Raw genomic sequence first — 20000 nt, forward strand, 5'->3', positions numbered from 1 at the left:
AAAAAAAGTCATTGTCTAAAATTGCAAAACAAATACACACAGACGCAGACTCGGCGCAGACACACACACACACACACACACACACACACGCACGCACGCACGCGCGCGCGCGCGTCATACCGCGTGGTGGACATGTTCAAACGAAGTGTAGTAACCACCGCCGGCGGCAGGTCTGACCCTTGATCTGTACACCATCGACGCTTGGCTGCACGCTTCACACCGGAAACACACACACACACACACACACACACAACGTTTTAATTGCCAAAAGGACACACAAACCAGCCGCCTTGGCGAAGTGGATAGTATCGCGGACTGATGACTGAATAGGAATTGTTCAGTACCCATCAGGATTTTTTTTTTTTTTTTGTTTTTTTTGTTGCTGTTGTTTTTTCACATGGCCGGTTCCTTCCTACCCACAGATGAGCTTTCTATAAGCTTAAATTGGGAGAGTTGGACCCCACAGTCGAGGATTCATTCACTTCAAGAATGCGTCTTTTGAAAGCGTTGCTCAAATTTCCTGACTAACAATTCGAGTGTGTGTATCTCTCAGCCTGGCTGACGCAGGGATCTAATCATCAAGAGAGTACAGCCTTGTCAGGTAGTCCCCCAGACCTAAATGGAACCCCCATAGCAGCATCGTCATCACCCCGCCATCATTCTTCATCATCGGAATAAGAAAATATAATATGTTATGTGGGCACAGAAAAGGATATCAACAAAGAAAAAATGACAGGAAAATAACAGGAGAGGAATGGAAATAAAGCAATAGGAAAAGGAGCGACAGAAGACAGAAAGAGAAAAAAAGAGGAAAGATGAAGTGGGAAAAGACCGCAAATCAACTGAAAGAAAATGGGAAATTTTAATGAAGAAAGGGAAAGGATACGAGCTAGAGAGAAAATTAACAGGAAATAGCCACAAAATAAAAAGGAGAAGAAACGAAACGAAACAAAACACCCAAAAACTTGGAATGCAAACAAAATTACACTTCCTGATCCCGAAAAAGATGAGTAAAATAAAAACAAAAAAAGAGGGAAGGATGATGGGGTGGTTTCAGACATTGCAACCAACAATGAACGAATACCAACAGTACTGTAACAAGTTTTTCCCCCCTAATGATCTTGGGGATACCATGGACATAATATTCGGTCAAGACCAGAGGCATATCTTGGAAATGAATTATTTATGATGCAGTTACTGTTTGGCCCAGTCTTTGTTCCACGTTATCTTTTTTTCCTTTGCTTTCTTGTTGTTGATGTTCTTGTTTGAATGATGCTTTGTGCAATATTTTGATTATCAAAATAAATAGAACAAAATCAATATGAAAAACAAACAAACACACACACAAAAAAAAAACAACACTAAAAAGCCCCAATAGGAACAGATAAACATTGAAAAAGGTTTTCAGCCTTGGTATGGCCCTTCGTTGTCGGCTGTTCTGTAAACAAACAAAAAGACTTAGTACCGAACAGCAGCAAAACAACAACTCACCAAACACAGTAACAGCCAGGATCAAAATGTAACTCCCCATACTGACAGTCCGGTTCTGCTTTGAATCAACAAGAATCAGCGCAGAGATGAGCACAGAAAATATTAAAGATGTTATTTCTAAGAGGTTTCGTTAACCGCTGACATTAGCACCTGTCCCAAAGATTTTGTGCTGACTGGTTCGCAATCAGACGTGTCTTCTGTCTTATAGTAAGGGGGCGGGGCGTTGGAGAAAGTGGGGGTGGGGGTTTGGGGGTCTGGCCAACGTGACGTATACAGAACATAATCATAGCTGTACATCATCATATTGTTCGGCAGTTGATGCCTGTTTATAAACAACCATGCTGACTTGTCCAGTCTGCCTTTCAGTCTGTCTGTCTGAGCCCCACCCCTCTTCCCCTCTCTAAGCAGGTAAGTGCTTGTCTTTGTCCCTCCGCCCCACCTCTCGATATATCTCTCTCTCGCTCGCTGTCTCTGTCTCACACAGACACATACACACGCGCGCGCGTGCACGAATCGCACGCACGCACGCACGCATTTGCTTTCATTACATTATATGTTTCTGCCTCTTTCTCCCTCCCTCTTTCAATCTCCGTCTGTCTGTCTGTCTCTGTCGCTCTCTCTGTCTCTCTCTCTCGTCTTTTTATTCCTCATTTAAAGTGCATGAATGTTTGCATTATCTGTCTGTGTCTATGTCTGTCTGTCTGTGTCTATGTGTCTATCTCTCTCTCTACAGTTACATCTCTCCCTCCCTCCCTCCCTCCCTCCTCTCTCTCTCTCTCTCTCTCTCTCTCTCTCTCTCTCTCTATATATATATATATATATATATATATATCCCCAAAGACAGGGGGAACGCGGAAGACAGGACAGAGATCTGGAGGAACGTGAGGGAGAGGCGTCGTCACATTTCATCCATACAAAGACCAAAGACCAGTACAGACGTAGACGAAGCGGCAACACTGTCAGATGTGTGACACACACAGCACGACCACTGTCAGTCTCCTACGGATGTGTCCGTCTTCCTGACTGGTTGACTGATGAGGACAAACGTTAGGTCGCATTGGTTCACCTGTTTATTGTTGGTCCATTGGCATCGTACACCTGTCTTCAGTTGACTTCTGATGTATTGGTGGACCTTTTTGCTGGTGATTTGTTTTCCTGTCTGTCAGCTTTGTAGGTTTGTCTGTCAGTCTGTTTATCTCTGCCTGTCTCTTTCAAAGAGGCGTGTTCAGTGTGTGTGTGTGTGTGTGTGTGTGTGTGTGTGTGTGTGTGTGTGTGTGTGTGTGTGTTCACGCTCGATCTTAGAGCCTATGGATGACGCGTGGTCTTTCTTCTGACATTTATCGGAGGTGAATTCCGAACGATAGATGATGAACAATGTGAGAGGGAAACAAGCCTTTTTTTTTTTTTAACGTGTTTTTAATTTCCATTTTTATGACATAGACAATTGGCACAAATACGTGTAAAAGAAAGGGGGAAAATGACGAAACGGATGAAAACACAATGAAGGCAAAATATAATGACACATCTAAAGTATACCAGGCAATACAAATGTGTGTAAGTGTATATATAGATATATCATGTTTATACGTCATCAAATATGAGATAATATATCCATGCCACTCAAAATGTCTCATTTGCATATATTTTAACGGGGGCACTAATACTAGTACTAGGAAAAAAATCGAATCAAAAACAAACAAACAAACAAAAAACCAACCAACCAAACAAAAAACATCGTGTCACAACACACACACACACACACACACACACACACACACACACACACACACACACACACACACACACACACACACACACACACACACACACACACACACACACACACACACATTTCCATTTTGCACCTGTAAATACACATTTTATCAATGACTATTAAAAAGTCAAACACGCATATTTTCGGCTATACCAAATAATACTATATTTTCTGTTATTCTTATGTTTGTACACACTGTACTTTTTTTTCCTTTAACAGCTTTTCGAAGTTTTGCCAAAATTGTTTTGTGCTATTACATCTCCAGAAAATGTGTTCAATATCGTCTTTTGCTTCCATACAGAAGTCACAATGATTGTCATTTACTAGTCCCGTTTCTTTCAGAATAACTTTCGTTCCAAGAATTCTGTGTACGATACGTAATTGTAACCATTTAATTTTTATGTCATCTATTTTCTGTATTTTATCAAATACTTTTTTCTAGGAAATATCTACTCCTAGTTTTTCCGACCACTTTATACAGCCGTTGGGAAGCTTATTGTCAGATAATAAAATATCGTAGTATGGCCTGGTTCCTTTAGGTACAGAGTATATAATTTTTAACGCTGAGGGAATATCGTGCGTTGTGTTTTCTGATATGTTTAATTCTGTTTCCTGTATATTATTTCTTAATGGCTAGTAAACATCCATTGAAACGTTAAAAAAAATGTGCATTAATTCCATATTTATTCTATTAAATTTGTTTTGCCCAAGAAAATTCCCATCATTGTTTACAAAGTGTGCAATGCAATATATTCCCGTCTTTAACCAATTTCTTTACTTAATAGTGTTGTTTTCTGTTCTAATGTTTTCATGATAAAATATTGGTTCAGAAAATAACTCGGTTATCGATGTCGGTTTTACACGTTTACAAAAGTGGTTGTATGCCATGAATACATGTCTCCAGAAAGGATGATTATCAACTTTATTCAAAGTGTAAGTGTAACTAAAGCCATATTTTTCTAATTCAGTTAAAAAAAAAGGATATAATTCTATAGTGATATTCTTCCATTTATGTTTTGTTTTTGTAAATTTTCTAACCCATGCAAGTTTAAGTGCTTCTATATATGTTCTAATATCTGGAGTATTCAAACCTCCATTTCTAATGTTTTTCGTTGCTGTCTTTCTACTGATTTTGTCTCGTTTACCATTCCATATAAATTTAAAACACATTATCTGAAGACTGTTCATAAAATTGTTTGGTGGGTTTGGCAGTAGAATCCAGAGATGTGTCAACTTAGACAGGATTAGTAATTTTAATACTGCAACACTACCAAGAGGAGTTATAATTCTTTTCATCTAAACTTTGAAAAGCGCCTTTATTTCTGTGATTTTTTTCTGCGTAATTAACTTTTTCGCAATATTTAATGTTATTTGTGAACCATACCCCTAATATCTTACAATTTTCTGGATTCCATTTTATGTTTAAATGCTGCATATATCTTATTTTAGAATTCGTTTTGCATCCTAGCTATACTGCTTGTGTTTTGCCTGCATTTATGAATAACCCTGAAACCTTTCCAAATTTATCAACCAAATTAATGAATATTTCAAATGACATTCTATCTCCGTTGTTCATTAACTGTGCATCATCTGCGAACTGAGGAATTTTATGCTCGTTATTGTTTATTATTATGCCTTTTATATCATTATTTTCTCCAATCATGATTGCTAATATTTCGACACATAAAATGAATAAGTAAGGGGAAAGTGGGTCTCCCTGTCTACATCCTCTTTCTGCTGAAAACCAGTTGGATATTTGTCCATTGACTATCGCTGCTGACTTTACATTTTCATAAGATGTTTCTATCCACTTTTGAATGTTTTGCCCAAACCCGTATGCTTTTAAAACTTTGAACAAAAATTGCCAATCCAAAAAGTCGAAAGCTTTTTCAAAATCTAAGCAGAGTAAGAGACCTGGTTGACGTTTCGTGTCTAGATAGCAGATCAGATCATATATCAATCTTATGTTATCGCCAATGTACCTGTTTATAATGAATCCCGTCTGATCCTCACTAATTAATTTTGGAAGAATCTGTTTAACCCTATTTGCTATGCATGCTGCTCCTATCTTATATAAAACATTTAATAATGAGATAGGTCTCCAATTAGTTATGTGCTCTTTTGATTTATCAGGTTTCGGGATGCAGGTAATAAGACCTTCCTTCTGAGTGGTTGAGAGTTCTCCTTCTCTTAATGAGTGATCCAAAGCTCTTACAACAAAAGGACCTAATTTTTTTCCAAAAAAATTTGTAGAACTCAGCTCCAAATCCATCTGTGCCAGGGCTTTTTCCGTTTTTCATATTTTTTAGTGCCAGGCCTGCTTCCTCTAATGTTATTTCTCCCTCTAATGAGTTGCTCTCTTCTTGAGATAAAGTGAGACATTCCTTTACTAGCTCATGAATTTCACATTCTTCTAATGCTCTCTTTGTGTATAGCCTTTTATAGACTGCATGTACTTCCTGTTTTATCTTTTGTGGATCCTCTGTCATTATTCCATTTTGATCTACCAATCTATTCATACTTTTATTAACAAAATGCCGTTTCTCTAAGTTACAAAAATAATTTGTTATCTTTTCACCTTCTGCTATCCATTTGACTCTGGATCTCAACATAACTCCTTTAATTTTGTGCTCCCTTGCTCCCTTATTGAGACTAATTCCTGGTTAACATCTTTTAATGTCTGTATATCTTCTGTTTTATCATCTTTCTTTTCAAGTTACTCGATTTTTGCATTAAATCTCTCTTCTTTTTCCTTTGATTTCTTTTTCTTCATAGTAGCGTACGCTTTTTTTTTTTTGTTAATTTTTTTTTAATCTTATTTTCATAAGTAAAAAAAATCTATGAATGACTTATTTGAAACGCTAATGTCTATTTCCATCAATGGTAAATTATTAATGGTAATTACCTAGCTGCTGCATTAATGCACGTTTGGCAGTGAAAGGGTTAAGGGCAGAACGTTACCTGCACTGAGGGGCACAAAAATATAGCAATGGTACAGAATTCTTCCCTCAAAGAAAGCATCATGATAATCATCTTGGAACACTTGCATATCCGGAGGGGTGGGTTAAAAAAAAGAAAAAAGAAGAAGAAAAAAAAAAGAACAAATAAATAGAATGATAAATGGATAAACACCAGATCATCCCAGAGAGGAGTGATAAATCTGGCAAGTGATCTTATCATCGGTCAAATCACAGACTGGCAACGTCCTGTTCCCTTGAAATTTCAATGAAAAATGCACGTTTGGAATGCATGAGTGTTCTGGTACAACTTGTAAATTGAAGAATAACTGATGCATCACCTGTCAGTCAGTTGCTTCTGTTCAGATTTCGGTGGTGAAGAGATTGTGTCAAATATTTTCGTGAGTTTCGGTTTGAGCGTTAAGCACGTTTTTTTGTTTGTTTTGTTTTGTTTGTGTGTGTGTGGGAGAGGGGGGTGAGGGGTCTGGGGGGATGCGTGAGGGGTAATTTCTTTCTTCATTGATGTTTTCTTAATCTGATTCAGCAAAGCAGATTATACACAGTTTAATTGTCACCACTTTTACACAGTTTCTTGAGAAATATCCTTTAAAACTATGTTCAAATTTCTTCAACATAGTGCTACTAATTAGTGAAAGCAGGCTTTTTTTGTTTCATCAAACACAGGGAGCGCATAATTTAAAGATGGCGGCGAGAATGTCGTCTGGTTTCGTGCTCTGCATTATATTTTTCTTCTTCTTTTTTTTTTCTAAAAACTGTGTTGTGTCGCTCACAAGGAAAATGTTCTGTGAGAAAGATGATTCTTGTGCGGATAACTGAAAAGAAAATGAACGAAATACATGATCTACATGGCTTGACTTGGATATTTTCTGGGGTAGTCTTTGGTTGACTGTGCTGTGGATCATAGAAGAAAGACAGGTTAGTGTGTTGGGGCGAACAAAATGTGTGACAAGACTGCCTTCCTTTTGAACTGTTTGCTGGATAACCTAATTTCATATTTTAATATCCTAAATTCAGGGACCTACTTTAACGGCAACTTCTTGCAAAGTTGAAGGGATGTTGCCATTCGTACATATTTTGACTAATTTTCTGTGGTTATTCTACTTATTTCAGTATCCTAAATTCGAGGATCTATTTAAACGGCAGTCATCGTGCATAGTTGAAGCAACATTGCCATTTGTAAATGTTGTGACCAATTTGTGTGATTTTCGACTCTGTTTGAGAGTCATTGTTCTGATTCTGATATTGATTAAGTCGCTACACTGTTATGTAGCCATATTGCGAGGTCCATAAAATCGTCTGCAATCAAGCACTCGTTCAGTCTTTGTCAATCAGAGAATCGTTCTTTCCGTTATAAAACCACCAACCATGCACATGAAAGCAAAACGCACGTCGGCTTGAGTCCACAAGTGTTGGTTTGCGTTCATGATACAGGTCATTTCGAGTCGCTTTTGAACCTAACTCTTGATTAGGAGGAAGGTGGCAGAATGGTTAAGACGCTCAGCTGCCAATACAGAGAGTCCGTGAGTGTGTGTGTGTGTTCGAATCCCGCCCACTCCCTTTCTCCCAAGTTTGACTGGAAAATCAAACTAAGTGTCTAGTCATTCGGATGAGACGATAAACCGAGGTCCTGTGTGCAGCAAGCACCCGGCGCACTGAAAAGGAACCCATTGAAACAAAAGTGTTGTCCTCCGGCAAAATTTTGTAAAGAGTAACCCACTCTGATAGGTACACAAACAGATAAACATACAGTCAAGGCCTAACAAGCGCAATGGGTTATGCTGCTGTCAGGCATCTGCCTAGCAGATGTGGTGTAGTATCTGCTTAGCAGATGTGGTGTGGTATATAAAAGTGGAGTGATGGCCTAGAGGTAACGCGTCCGCCTAGGAAGCGAGAGAATCTGAGCGCGCTGGTTCGAATCACGGCTCTGCCGCCGATATTTTCTCCCCCTCCACTAGACCTTGAGTGATGGTCTGGACGCTAGTCATTCAGATGAGACGATAAACCGAGGTCCCGTGTGCAGCATGCACTAACGCACGTAAAAGAACCCACGGCAACAAAAGGGTTGTTCGTGGCAAAATTCTGTAGAAAATCCACTTCAATAGGGAAAACAAATAAAACTGCATGCAGGGGAAAAAAAAAAAAAAAAAAGTTTACCGCTGTAGTGTAGCGACACGCTCACCCTGGGGAGAGCAGCCCGAATTTCACACAGAGAAATCTGTTGTGATAAAAAGAAATACAAATACAAATATAGATTTATCCGAACGCGGTGACGCTTCGGTGAAAAAACTGAAACTGAAACTCTTGATTCGGAAGGTGAATTGCACGCTTCGTGTTATTTCATGCATGTTTGCATTGCAATATGCATTAAAAGTTTTGTCCCAGAACTTAGGATGCTAGAATAGGAAATAAAGTGCTGTGTTAGTCAGGTTACTAACTTCAGTATACGAGTGAGGGTGCGTGACCTGTTGGATGCAGGAGACAATAGTCAGTTGGAGACTGTTCAGTTTACGAGTGAGGGTGCGTTACCTGTTGGTTGCAGGAGACAATAGTCAGTTGGAGTCTGTTCAGTTTACGAGAGAGGGTGCGTTACCTGTTGGTTGCAGAGGACAATAGGCAGTTTGAGTCTGTTACTGTCAGCCTCGCTGTACATACATCGTATGAATATAATGTTGAATATCTGTGCCATCAACAAAAATCGCTCTCGCAGTTTCGACCAGTGAACACAAAGAGGTGTTAACTCTAGCTGTGCCACACAACCTCAAACCAGCTGGTTATAGTAATCGGAAAGGCATGAGAGAAAATGAAAATCGTGCTGGCGCAGGTAGCAGAAAACATTGACAGGTGTCTTGTCAGAATCACTGTTGTGATTCAGTTACAAAAACATACCTTGTTGGTTTTATTGACCTCGATTTGCGTTGAACAGAGGCATGGCTTTGTGCAGTGAAAGAGGGGCGGTAGGGTTGAGTTTAAGGACCTCAGAGAGGAGATATGGAGAGAGAGAAAGAGAGAGAGAGAGAGAGAGAGAGAGAGAGAGAGAGAGGAGATACAGTGAATGGAAGGAAAAGAATTCTAGACAAAGAAACACGATCAGAAAAGAGATACGAGACATGCTCCCCCCCCCCCCACCCCCACCATCCCTCTGTCTGTCTGTCTGTCTGTCTCTCTCTGTGAAAGACCCACCATATTTTACACGTGATCACACGGTGAGCGAATCATATGACCTTCTGTCACGCTAAACAGAAAGCTGAGCCACCTGTTTGACAGTAAAATAGGTTGGTGACATTTGAACCCTCTCACTGTTGGTTGTTTCGTTTGTTTCCCACTTACTCCAACGTCAAGGGTATAACACATCCATTCTCGTTAAAGAATCAATCAAATTTACCTGTTAACAAGTCGTGGGTCTGTCAGACCCAGATCCGCCTTTTGTCAGTTCAGCAGTGTTCCCCTGTGTGTATGTACGTCATGGATTATATAGACAATCTCATCTGATTAAAAGGGAATTTTGATTATTTTCAAAAGGAAAATATGTCAACTAAACGCACGACTTAAACGGAAGGTTAAAGATAAAGTGTGGAGGGGGAAATGGGGGCGGGGTGGTAGAGGGGAGCCGGGAATAACATCAGGGAGGCGGAGAAGGAAGCAGAGAGACATGGCATAGATGCTCGTACACAGACATAGACACAGACACGCACACGAACTCGCGCGCGCGCTGACACACACACACACGATCACTCGCAGACATGACCACTCGCACACACGCACATATACACACATGCACCTACGCGCGCTCACACACACACACACACACACGCACGCAAGCACGCATGCACGCACGCAAGCACGCACGCACGCACGCACGCACGCACGCACGCACGCACACACACACACACACACACACACCGTTAGCGGGAGCATGAAAGAGAGAGAACTGGATAACTATTTGGGTAGATAGTGCGAGAGCAAGCTGCTGGGCCGTCAGTGCTGAACCATACATATATCATAGTTTTCAGAATCCGAAAGAATAACAGGGTCGTCTTAAGTTGTCAACACTATGGGCGGGATCATAATTACTCCCGTGGCGTCCTCTGATAGCGTTGAACTCCGGTTTAACTTCACCTGACAGGTAAGTCTCATTTTCTTCGTCATTTCTACTCTAAGAGAGGGCGTCACCTCAGAATTACGATGAGACTTGAACCTCAGAAAGGCAGGAATACATCAGTTACATTTCTTTGGTGTGATACGTTTCGTATCGTTACATCAGCTGGATTTCTGATTCCGTGATACGTTTCATACCATTGTGTATACATCACGCAAATTATAGGATGTCCAGTTGTTCATATTGCCAAAGGAGTTGTCCCATTACCCGTTTAAAATGACTGCTACGAAAAATAGATCTAGATAAGTGGCAAAAGAAATGATAAAATTGTAAGACGAAGTGCACAGATCGAAAGGGGGTATGACAAACGGGCATAGTCATATGCATTCAATTGCACAATATTCGTGTGACAAGATCATGGTCATATGCACTTGCACAATATTCGTGTTACAACATCAATGTCGAACAAGAACCATACACTTCATTTGTACCGACTGAACAACAAGAATACTGATCAAATGATTCAGTACGCACAGGGCTACGTTAAGAACAGGTAATGATGCGCGTGCTCTTTGTTGGCGGGACCATGAGGAGGGAGGGTGAAGAGGGTGGGTGGGTGCGGATTTGCAGGATGGTACAATGGGTGGTGAAATATAAATGAACAGTGTACTTCTCTTGCCTGCTCCCACGGTTTACGTCGTGGATTACGTATTTAGCCTGTAACCACAGCTATCACAATGCGCTAATCCGATCGAAACCTTTTCCATGGTTGCACCGCCACAATATGCATCGTGAACCATCTTATGTATCAATAATCACCTTCTCTCCTCGAACATGCCCCCTCACCCTCCCCGCCATGTGTAGACACATCACAGTATGAGGCGTGAACCATGAATCAGTAAACAATCACACAGTCTTAATTATGAGGTGTCAACTCTCTTGGGGTAGGATTATCAAGAATCACGTGCATTCGCGTGGGAGTCAAACACCCGTTGTTGATGTTGAGCCCGTGTGTTCTTGCGCAAGACTTTGGAGGAATACAGGCGGACTGCCAACCAACACACCTCACCAGTTAGTCACTTCACCGGATACGTCATTCTGCGTCGGGAATTCCCTGATAGGAAAAGCCTTGGGTATTGTAAACCAGTAGCGTCAAAACACAACGAAAAGTTCTCTTTGGACCGCTGACACTGGGACTGCGACAGACAAACCCGGGTGTGGCTGTGTATGGGGGACTCTGAATGAGCGGCGTGGGAGTAAAGCCACTAAAATGGTGCAGATTATGGGACAGCAAAAAAGAAAAAAGAAGAATTAAAAAGAAGAAAATAAAGATAGAATAAAACAAAATGAAAAAGGAATGAAATAAATGTAAAGGAATGCAAATATGAATATAAAAAAGAATAAATGAACGAATCAATAAATAGATTGACGAATAAGATAAAACAAAAATAAATAAATAGGTAGATATACACCTGTTATGGAGCGCACTGGTGAAGTATAAGAGAAAATAGGAAAGTATGACGCGTAACAAAAGTGAGCCATCTATCATGCACACCACTTTGCCTCCTCCATTTGTGACACAGCCTTACTAAGCCTCCCCCCCTGTTCACATGTAGTTGTGATTTTTGTGCGTAGAAAAAAAAAATGTTGATGATTATGAAAATAATTAGCAGAATCGAAGTGTAGTGATTCATTCATTATTGATTCTATGTCTAAGATCAGATGCAGCATAGGACATAGTAGATACTCACAAACACTGTCTTTCTTTTCATTAAAAGAGATTAAAGAAGAGAGAAAGAGAGGGAACGGTATGGAGCGAGTGAGCGAGATAGGAGTAGTGGGGTGGGAATGGTGGAAAGGGGAAGGGAAATGATACAATGAATCTTAATTTCCAAGACTCACAAAAAGATTTTTATTTTATTTTATTTTATTTCATTTTATATATTATTTTATTTTATGTGTTCATTTTACTGCGGTTACCCGTTGACAGTATGACCACAAAATGATTACAATATGAGTAAAACCACTGAGCTAACAGATAGCTGTCAGTGCAAAACTGATTTATCGTAAATGATTTTTCAAAACCACATTATGTTACTGTACTGACAAATATAGAAAAGGGAGAGGCGCAAAGTGGCAAACAAACAGACGAAAAGAGAGGGTTGGGAAAAGGGTTCAGTCTCCTGTAATATATTTAATTCATCAACAGTGCAAGGAAAAGGGAAGCGTGAGTAGCAAGTACTTTTCACTCAGTCTTGACGACAACGGTATACCGTACCAAACGACGCCAAGGGCTGTCGCTCGAGTCTTTTTTTTTTCTTTTTTTTTTTTTTTTAACCTGATCTCTCTCTCTCTCTCTCTCACACACACACACACACACACACTGACACACACACACACTGACATACACACGACTGCAAGCACGGCTACACCCATGCAGAGGATCGAAAAATCTCTTAGCATTGACAACACGAAACCGGATCAACCTTATCGAAATGGGTCAAGCTGGGAATGACGGGCGGAGAGCACAACCGGGCCTACACAGTGTGTCGGAGTGCGTACAGCGTCGATCGTTGTCGGCCTTCACACTGAAACACCTGTAGTTCCGGGTCCGCGAGTCGTTAAAAAAACTGAGTTAAACAACAAATCGGCAGGTGATTAATATTCGATGTAGAGCGCGAAACTCCGCTCACTGGACAGGATTTGCAGTACAAGTGGCATTCCTTGACCCAGCAGTTTTGTGACGTGACTGGTGGGGCAGACCTCTGGGCTATTAATAGATTTTTAGCTCGGTGGCAGACTTGGAGAGAGGCTATATTATTCCGCGCAGCAAAATCGTTAGCACTGGGAAAGAAGAAAATGGCAGGGCTGAAAAACGAGGACAGTAGTTACAACACGACGTTCGATTCGTCACCTGAGGTGAGTTTACGTTCGTTATAGGTCAACGATCGTTGAAATACGTTGGTGATTATGATTTGTGAAAGTGTGTCTCTTTCTGTCTCCCTCGTGTCACCCTGTTTGTCGGTCAGTCTCTTGAGTCGTTTTTTTACTTCCGAGTTCTCTCTCTCTCTATGAATCTCTCTCTATATCTCTCTCTGAATCTCTTTCTTTCTATGAATCTCCATCTCTCTCTCTCTCTCTCGGTTGTTACGTATAATATACCATTTTTCTTGAAGGAAAGTTTATATAAGTACATGTCTACCGGTCTTAAATAACTGGCGCTTCGACTGTAACGTTTACTATCATTCTTAGAACTATCATTATCACCATCATCATCTTCTTTATTATTATTGTAGCGATGAACTTGAGTGGTAAGGGTTGGTTAATTTATTGCTTGGATTTAATTTGGATAAAAGATTAAAGAATTAAAAGACTTAAAGAAATATCCTTGGATCATTCTGTCAGCGACGCCAATTGAAAGGATAGAAAGCGTCTCGCACAGGCCAAGGACATAAAGAGGCCAGCCAGTAAGAGTTTTCTATTGTTTTATTGCATTATCATTAATAGTAGTTGCAGTATTGTTTCTAATAACAACAATAATAATTAGTATCATCATCATTGTTAGGATACCAACAATATAATTATTATTAGTAATAGCACAACTAGTATTGTTATTGTTGTTGTTAATGATGATGATGATGATAGTAGTAGTAGTAGTAGTAGTATCATCATCATACAATTATCCTCATCATCACCAGGGAGTCAACATCACCAGTCAACCCCAGTCCTCTGACGCCCAGACGGCCCCAGGGCAGACAGAGTGCCCCCACCTGAACAAAGTCCCCCTCACCACAGTGCGGCATGGCGGGAAAGGCCACGAGGCCTCCAGGCCTCTCGACTGCTGTCAGTGTGGACAGGACGTGGCCTCCGTTCTCTTCCAGCAACTGTCTCTGGGCCACAGAGGTGAGAGAGGAGAAGGAGGAGGTATATTTTGTTTAATGTCCTGTAACACATATCGGTGATTGAAGACATTTTGTTTGAGTATTAATGTATTCATTTGGTTTGAACAAATCTTTATTCAGAAAACATGTTGTACATGTACTTATAGTCAGCGGAGCAACAACAAGCTAAAAGCCTATATCGTGCTCAGGCATGTGATTAGTTTCGTTTGACGGCTGGTGAACGTTGCACAAATGCAGTTGTGTTGAAACGCATGTTTCCCACTTGCATATTAATGACAGTCATTACAGTCATTGTTTCCTTCTTTGAACATCCGTGAAGATTAATATGTTTAAATAATTTACAATGAATATAAGCATTATCACTTTTCAGATTCATTGTTGACAACAGAAAGCAGAAAAATCAGAGTATTGTTGTATTGAAGAGTAGCGGGATGGCCATGAATGGGGAGTTGGGAGAAACCGGGCATATGAGGGGGTGGGGGTGGGGGGTGAAATTTGAAACAAACATCTAAATACAATTACAGAAAATTACTTCTTGGACTTCGTAAAAGAGACGTCGTTAATATACCAAGTGAAACAACTGATAATGAATACAAAAATTCAAAAACGTTAACGTTCTCAGTCACTTGTAATGACACACATTCGTACAGGTAAGGCTTCATCAAATCACAGTAAAAAAAAAATTATACGCTTAATTGTCACGTTACTGAAGCATATGCACTTGACTTTACGAGCAGTATTTAGTCCGTAATGAATTAGATTGAGAGAAAGGAACTGGTGGACAGAATGGGTGAAGCAGCCAAACCTTTTTACATGCCTCAGTGGCTTCATTGACCTCCACACTCCCTTCTCTGTCGTCGTCGTCGTCTTCTTCGTTTGTGGGCTGCAAATCCCACGTTCACTCTTGTGTACACGAGTGGGCTTTTACGTGTATGACCGTTTTTACCCCGCCATGTAGGCAGCTGTACTCCGTTTTCGGGGATGTGCATGCAGGGTATGTTCTTGTTTCTATAACCCACCGAACGCTGACATGGATTACAGGATTTTTAACGAGCGCATTAGATCTTCTGCTTGCGTATACACACACTCCTTTCTCCTGTCTGATCCGGGACGTGTGGCTTGTTGATGTGCAGTAATCGGAATTCCCCGATTTCCTGCCTGCGTGTTGTGTGTGTCCACTGCAACACTCCATGCCCTGACAAACAGGCCCACATCCTGCTGGTGTTGTTGGCATGGGCCGTGGAGGACTGTGTGACCTTTTGTTTATGCCGAGTTGTTGCTGGCGATTGACAGTTCACATTTAGATACATGTGACAGCTCGGGTCGTGCACTGCCCTCGTCCTCACGGCTCTCGTGAAGGCAGTGGACCGTGTGACGCGTAACGCACGCGCAAACGCACGCACTGGCACAGACACTCGCGCGCGCATGCACACTTACATACACATTCATACATGCGCGCATGAACTAAATGCACGTGCATATGTACATGCACATGCACACACACAAACACACACACATATACACACGAAACAACAGCAAAACGAAAAATATACAAACAACAACAAAGAAAAAACGATGTTTATCAGAATTACTCAGAAATTGGAATATTATGACTACCGAAAATTGCGAAGTGAAACCGGTCATACAAAAAGAGATATTAAACACACACACGCACACACGCGCACGCACACGCACCCACACACACACACACACACACACACACGCACACACACACAAAGCACCAACGGTAACAAGCCACTCGTACAAACGGGTGAACGTGTGAGTTAAGCTTATGAGGGCAGCGCAGAAGAAGAATGATTATAATCAAATACCTTATGCTACATTACTTTGCTATTAAATCTTAGTTGTTAGCATTATAAGTTGTGTTTTCAGACACCTACATGGTTATGAAAGATAGATTTTACCGAGAGTACGATTAAGGATTTTATTCCTATTTTTCTTTTTCTTTTTTTTTTCAGATCCCCAGTCCACCACCACCGCCCTGCAGTTCCGTGACGTCATGGTAGTGACGCAAGACCCCAGAATCAGTGACGTCAGCGGGCTGGTGCAAGGTCTCCGTGACGCCCGGATCCCGGTCCGCGTGGTGGGCGAAGACGAGAGTGACGTCATCAAGCGGCTGGCCGACGTGGACGAGGTGGTGGTGGCCTGGACAGGGTCGGTGCGCCCCAAGGCGGTCAGACGGGTCATCGTGCTCCTCCAGTCTGACGGGTCGCAGTCCTCCCTGGGAGACTTCAGACAGGTGTTGCGCCGAGCCCAGCACGTCATATGGGTAAGGTATTCGGCCGGGGATAGCGGAGTGGCGAGCGATGACGACGTCACCATCGACCTGGGAGAAGGCGTGCTGCTGGGGGCAGGGGCGACCCCAGGGCTTGTGACAAGAGGGGAGAACCACTACCAGTCACCGCAGGCAGTGGATGACCTACAGGAGCAGTACCCGTTCCTGACCAGGGAAGAAGCCCGCATGATGCAGTCCATCATCGACACCTCCCCTCATCGCTTCAACCAGAAGGCTGCCAGCAGACCTACTGCTACTTCCACCACTGCTACGACCACGAGGGGTGGCGGCGGCGTGAGCAGCGGCTACAACCCCAACAACTGCTGCGACAACTTCTGCCTGGCCTGCTCCTACGACGTGGGGGAGGGGGGCGTCATCTGGTGCTGCGCCTGCTGCGGGGAACTGGGCAACTGGTGCGAGAGCTGCTGCCGAGGGTTTGGCGAGGGTCTGAACTACTGCATCCAAAAGGTGTGCTGCGACTGCGCCTGCTGCCCGTCAGGAGGGGTGGACTGTGGCGACTGCGACTGCGACTGTGGCGACTGCGGGGGTTGTGACTGCGGGGATTGTGACTGCGGTGGCTGTGACTGCGTCATTATGTAGGACTGCGTCATTATGCAGAGTGGGTCATGGCGACTGCGGCTAAAGGACACCAGGTGTGGATGGTTTGTGGTCTGGCCAGTGGATGGGATAACCAAGGTCGCCAACATTTTCTCCCCGAGGCATTCGAACTCACCGGGCTGATGGTCTGGGGCACCGACGTATAAAGATGGACCTATATACGTCCGTGGTCTGGGGGCAGCGCCCACTTTCTTCCTCGCCAGCCTCGACGCTCTGCGCCTCTCGCCGCGAAAAGATGCCTGCCAATGCACTGAGGGTCAGACTGGTCAAGTTCAGCACTCTCCTGCAGACTGCGCAAAAAAGGAGGAAGCTGGCAGAATTGTTGAGACGTGTATCTGCAAATGCAGCTGTCGCCCTTTCTCCCAAGTTTGACTGGAAAATCAAATTGAGCGTCTTGTCATTTTTGATGAGATGATAAAACCGAGGTCCTATGTGCAGTACGCTCTTCATCATCATCAACGTCATCAGTCTCGTAACCCCGAGTGGGGTTGTGAAGGCATCACTGATGAATCTCTGATAATCTCCCGCCATCTCACTCGGTCGTGGGCTGCTCTCTGCGATTTGGCGAACGACAGGCCTGTCCACTCCCGGATGATATCTTTCTACCTCTTCTTCGGTCTTTCTCTGTCTTCCTCCGGGTACTGTGCCTTGCAGGATGGTTTTTGCCAGGCCTGATGATTTCTGTTTTTTCCACAGTATGTACGTTGTCATGTGCCCCAAAGGCTGTAGTTATTCTGTTTTTGACCTCCTCACTTTTGATGTGGTCTCTGTATGAGACGTTCAGGATCTTACGGCAGCATCTCATCTCAAGGGCTTCAGTGCGTCTCTGGAGGTCAACAGTGAGGGTCCAGGATTCACAAGCGTACAGAAAAATTGAGATAACAAGCGCACTGAAAAAGAAGCCATGGCAGCATGTGTGTTGTCTTCTGGCAAAAATCATGCCACGCTCAGGTGGAGAATTTCCGCCCACAGACACATCGAAATTCCATCAGTTCTGAAATCGTAGTCCGTTTACCATTTCCAGTCGTGATTCTGTTGGCGCCGATGAATTCATCATTCTCTCCCCCTTTCGGTGAATCCTGGGAGCATCTCTTCTTAGCATGCTCGAAGACTCAGGTGACATTATTGTGAGTGAGATCCAACCAACCCAAGCTGAAGGCTGGCAGAAAATGGAACTGAGTCAGGAAGGCAGTCAGTACAGCGAAAGAAAGCCTTAAGACGAAGGAAATAATAGGACACACCCAAACCAATAGACTGGGCCTGGGAATGACAAAGATGGAATGGTGGTCCAAGGCAAGGGGGAAAGCAAAAAGAGACATTATCATACAGGAGATCAAAAAGGAAGAGGATGGCAAGAGTCCAGAAGGCGGTCCAGCAAGGCCAGCAGGGGCAGTGGACATGGGAAAATGCACTCCAAAGGAACCTCAGCTGGAGCGACATGTAAAACATGGCCCCTCTGAGGATCAGCTTCATCCTAAGATCTGCGTACGACCTCCTTCCCTCGAATACAAACGTGGTGAAATGGGGGAAAGCGGATGACCGTGCGTGCCCACTCTGCCATGGCAAACAAACAGTGGAACATGTCCACAGCTCATGCAAAGTGGCGTTGAGCCAAGGACGGTACACATGGAGCCACAACCAAGTGCTAAAAGAAATTGCACACGTGGTGAGCACTGTCCAAGGAGCACCAACCCCACCAGAAGTTCCAGTAGAGTTCCGCTCGGCAGAAGGCAATAAAGTCTGGCCAGGAACAGCATCCAAAGTTTCCAAAGCATGGAAACGTGGGCTGCTTGATGGTGCCGAAGACTGGGAATGCACAGTTGACCTACCAGAGGGGAAGAAACACCCGGAAATCATCAGCAAGAGCGGCATGAGACCTGACATCGTACTCCACTCCAAGGCAACGAAACAAGCGATTCTGATTGAGCTCACTATGCCATACGAAAGCAGAATGGAGGAAGCCCACATCTACAAGACCGAGGAGTATGCTTGCCTAGCCAGAAACCTGAGAGAATCTGGCTTCCAAGCAAAGCCCTTGCTGTAGAGATTGGTGCAAGAGGGTTTGTGGGCACATCTGCCCACAGCCTCATGAAACAGCTGTCGATTTCTGGCAGAGAGAGAACATGGGCTCTCAAGGCAATGGCAGAAGCAGCAGAAAAGAGTTCCAGCTGGATCCCCCCCAGAACAAACACTGAGTGCATAATAAAACATGACATGACAAACACAAAGCTTGCAAGACGAGGAGGGGGGAGGAGAGAGAGAGGTAGTTCCTTTTACAAGGTTGACAACAAAACGGTGCTGTGTTTTTTGGCTACCATGTCATCACTACCCCCTTCCCCCACCCCACCTCCCCAGGAACAAACAATGCGCAATAAAACATGACATGACAAACAAAAAACCTGCGAGAACACTAAGAAAGTTAAAGTATTCAACGCACAAAGTTAAAAGAGACTATTGGATTGTTGTGATTCTCGTACATTGATCATATTATTACACCACAAATGAATCTCTCGAGTTTTGGAGATGACGAAGTATTTTGTTTTCTGTATTCTGTCAGTATGCAACATTTCAAAGGAGAAAATAGAGAGAGTATAATTGTTATGTGTGAGGACACACATGCGAACACAGATGTTTGTGTTCACTGTATAAATGTTTTAAGTAATGTTGTATGTACTGTATATAAGTTTGAAGTAAGAATGTAGTTTGATATCCGTATTTTCCATTTTATTATTTGTTTTTCTTCCTCTCCTTCGCTCCTTATTTAAGTTGTTTTACATTCTTGTTTATAGTCATTTTTTCTGATTTTGATATGTACTCAAGACTCAAGACTGCTCAGTTTATTGTC

General features: G+C 42.7%; 2 protein-coding genes across 2 annotated transcripts in view; one reads left to right on the forward strand and one right to left on the reverse strand.

Moving 5' to 3' along the window:
* Positions 1–11274, reverse strand: part of LOC143281690 (uncharacterized) — a 14534-nt gene extending 3260 nt beyond the window's left edge. Inside the window, exons 1-2 of the mRNA XM_076586941.1 lie at positions 11159–11274; positions 121–212 (exon numbers count right to left, since the gene is read on the reverse strand). Coding sequence (XP_076443056.1) covers positions 121–212; positions 11159–11231 — 165 coding nt within the window. The 5' untranslated portion in view covers positions 11232–11274. The remainder of the gene's footprint in view (positions 1–120; positions 213–11158) is intronic.
* Positions 11275–12804: 1530 nt separating this feature from the next.
* Positions 12805–19401, forward strand: LOC143281183 (uncharacterized). Its single transcript, XM_076586219.1, has 3 exons — positions 12805–13258; positions 14038–14242; positions 16221–19401. The coding sequence occupies exons 1-3, from the start codon at positions 13199–13201 to the stop codon at positions 17135–17137; spliced, it is 1182 nt and encodes a 393-aa protein (XP_076442334.1). The 5' UTR covers positions 12805–13198; the 3' UTR covers positions 17138–19401.
* Positions 19402–20000: the final 599 nt, after the last annotated feature.

This window comes from Babylonia areolata, chromosome 4 (assembly GCF_041734735.1).
Source record: "Babylonia areolata isolate BAREFJ2019XMU chromosome 4, ASM4173473v1, whole genome shotgun sequence".
NCBI classification, from domain to species: Eukaryota; Metazoa; Mollusca; class Gastropoda; order Neogastropoda; family Buccinidae; genus Babylonia; species Babylonia areolata.

Excerpts from the sequence above, each read along its gene's own strand:
- LOC143281183 (XM_076586219.1), top strand. The coding sequence starts at position 13,199 with ATGGCAGGGCTGAAAAACGAGGACAGTAGTTACAACACGACGTTCGAT. Across the intron at positions 13,259-14,037 it reads CGTTCGATTCGTCACCTGAG|GGAGTCAACATCACCAGTCA; the intron begins GTGAGTTTACGT and ends CATCATCACCAG. Across the intron at positions 14,243-16,220 it reads ACTGTCTCTGGGCCACAGAG|ATCCCCAGTCCACCACCACC; the intron begins GTGAGAGAGGAG and ends TTTTTTTTTCAG.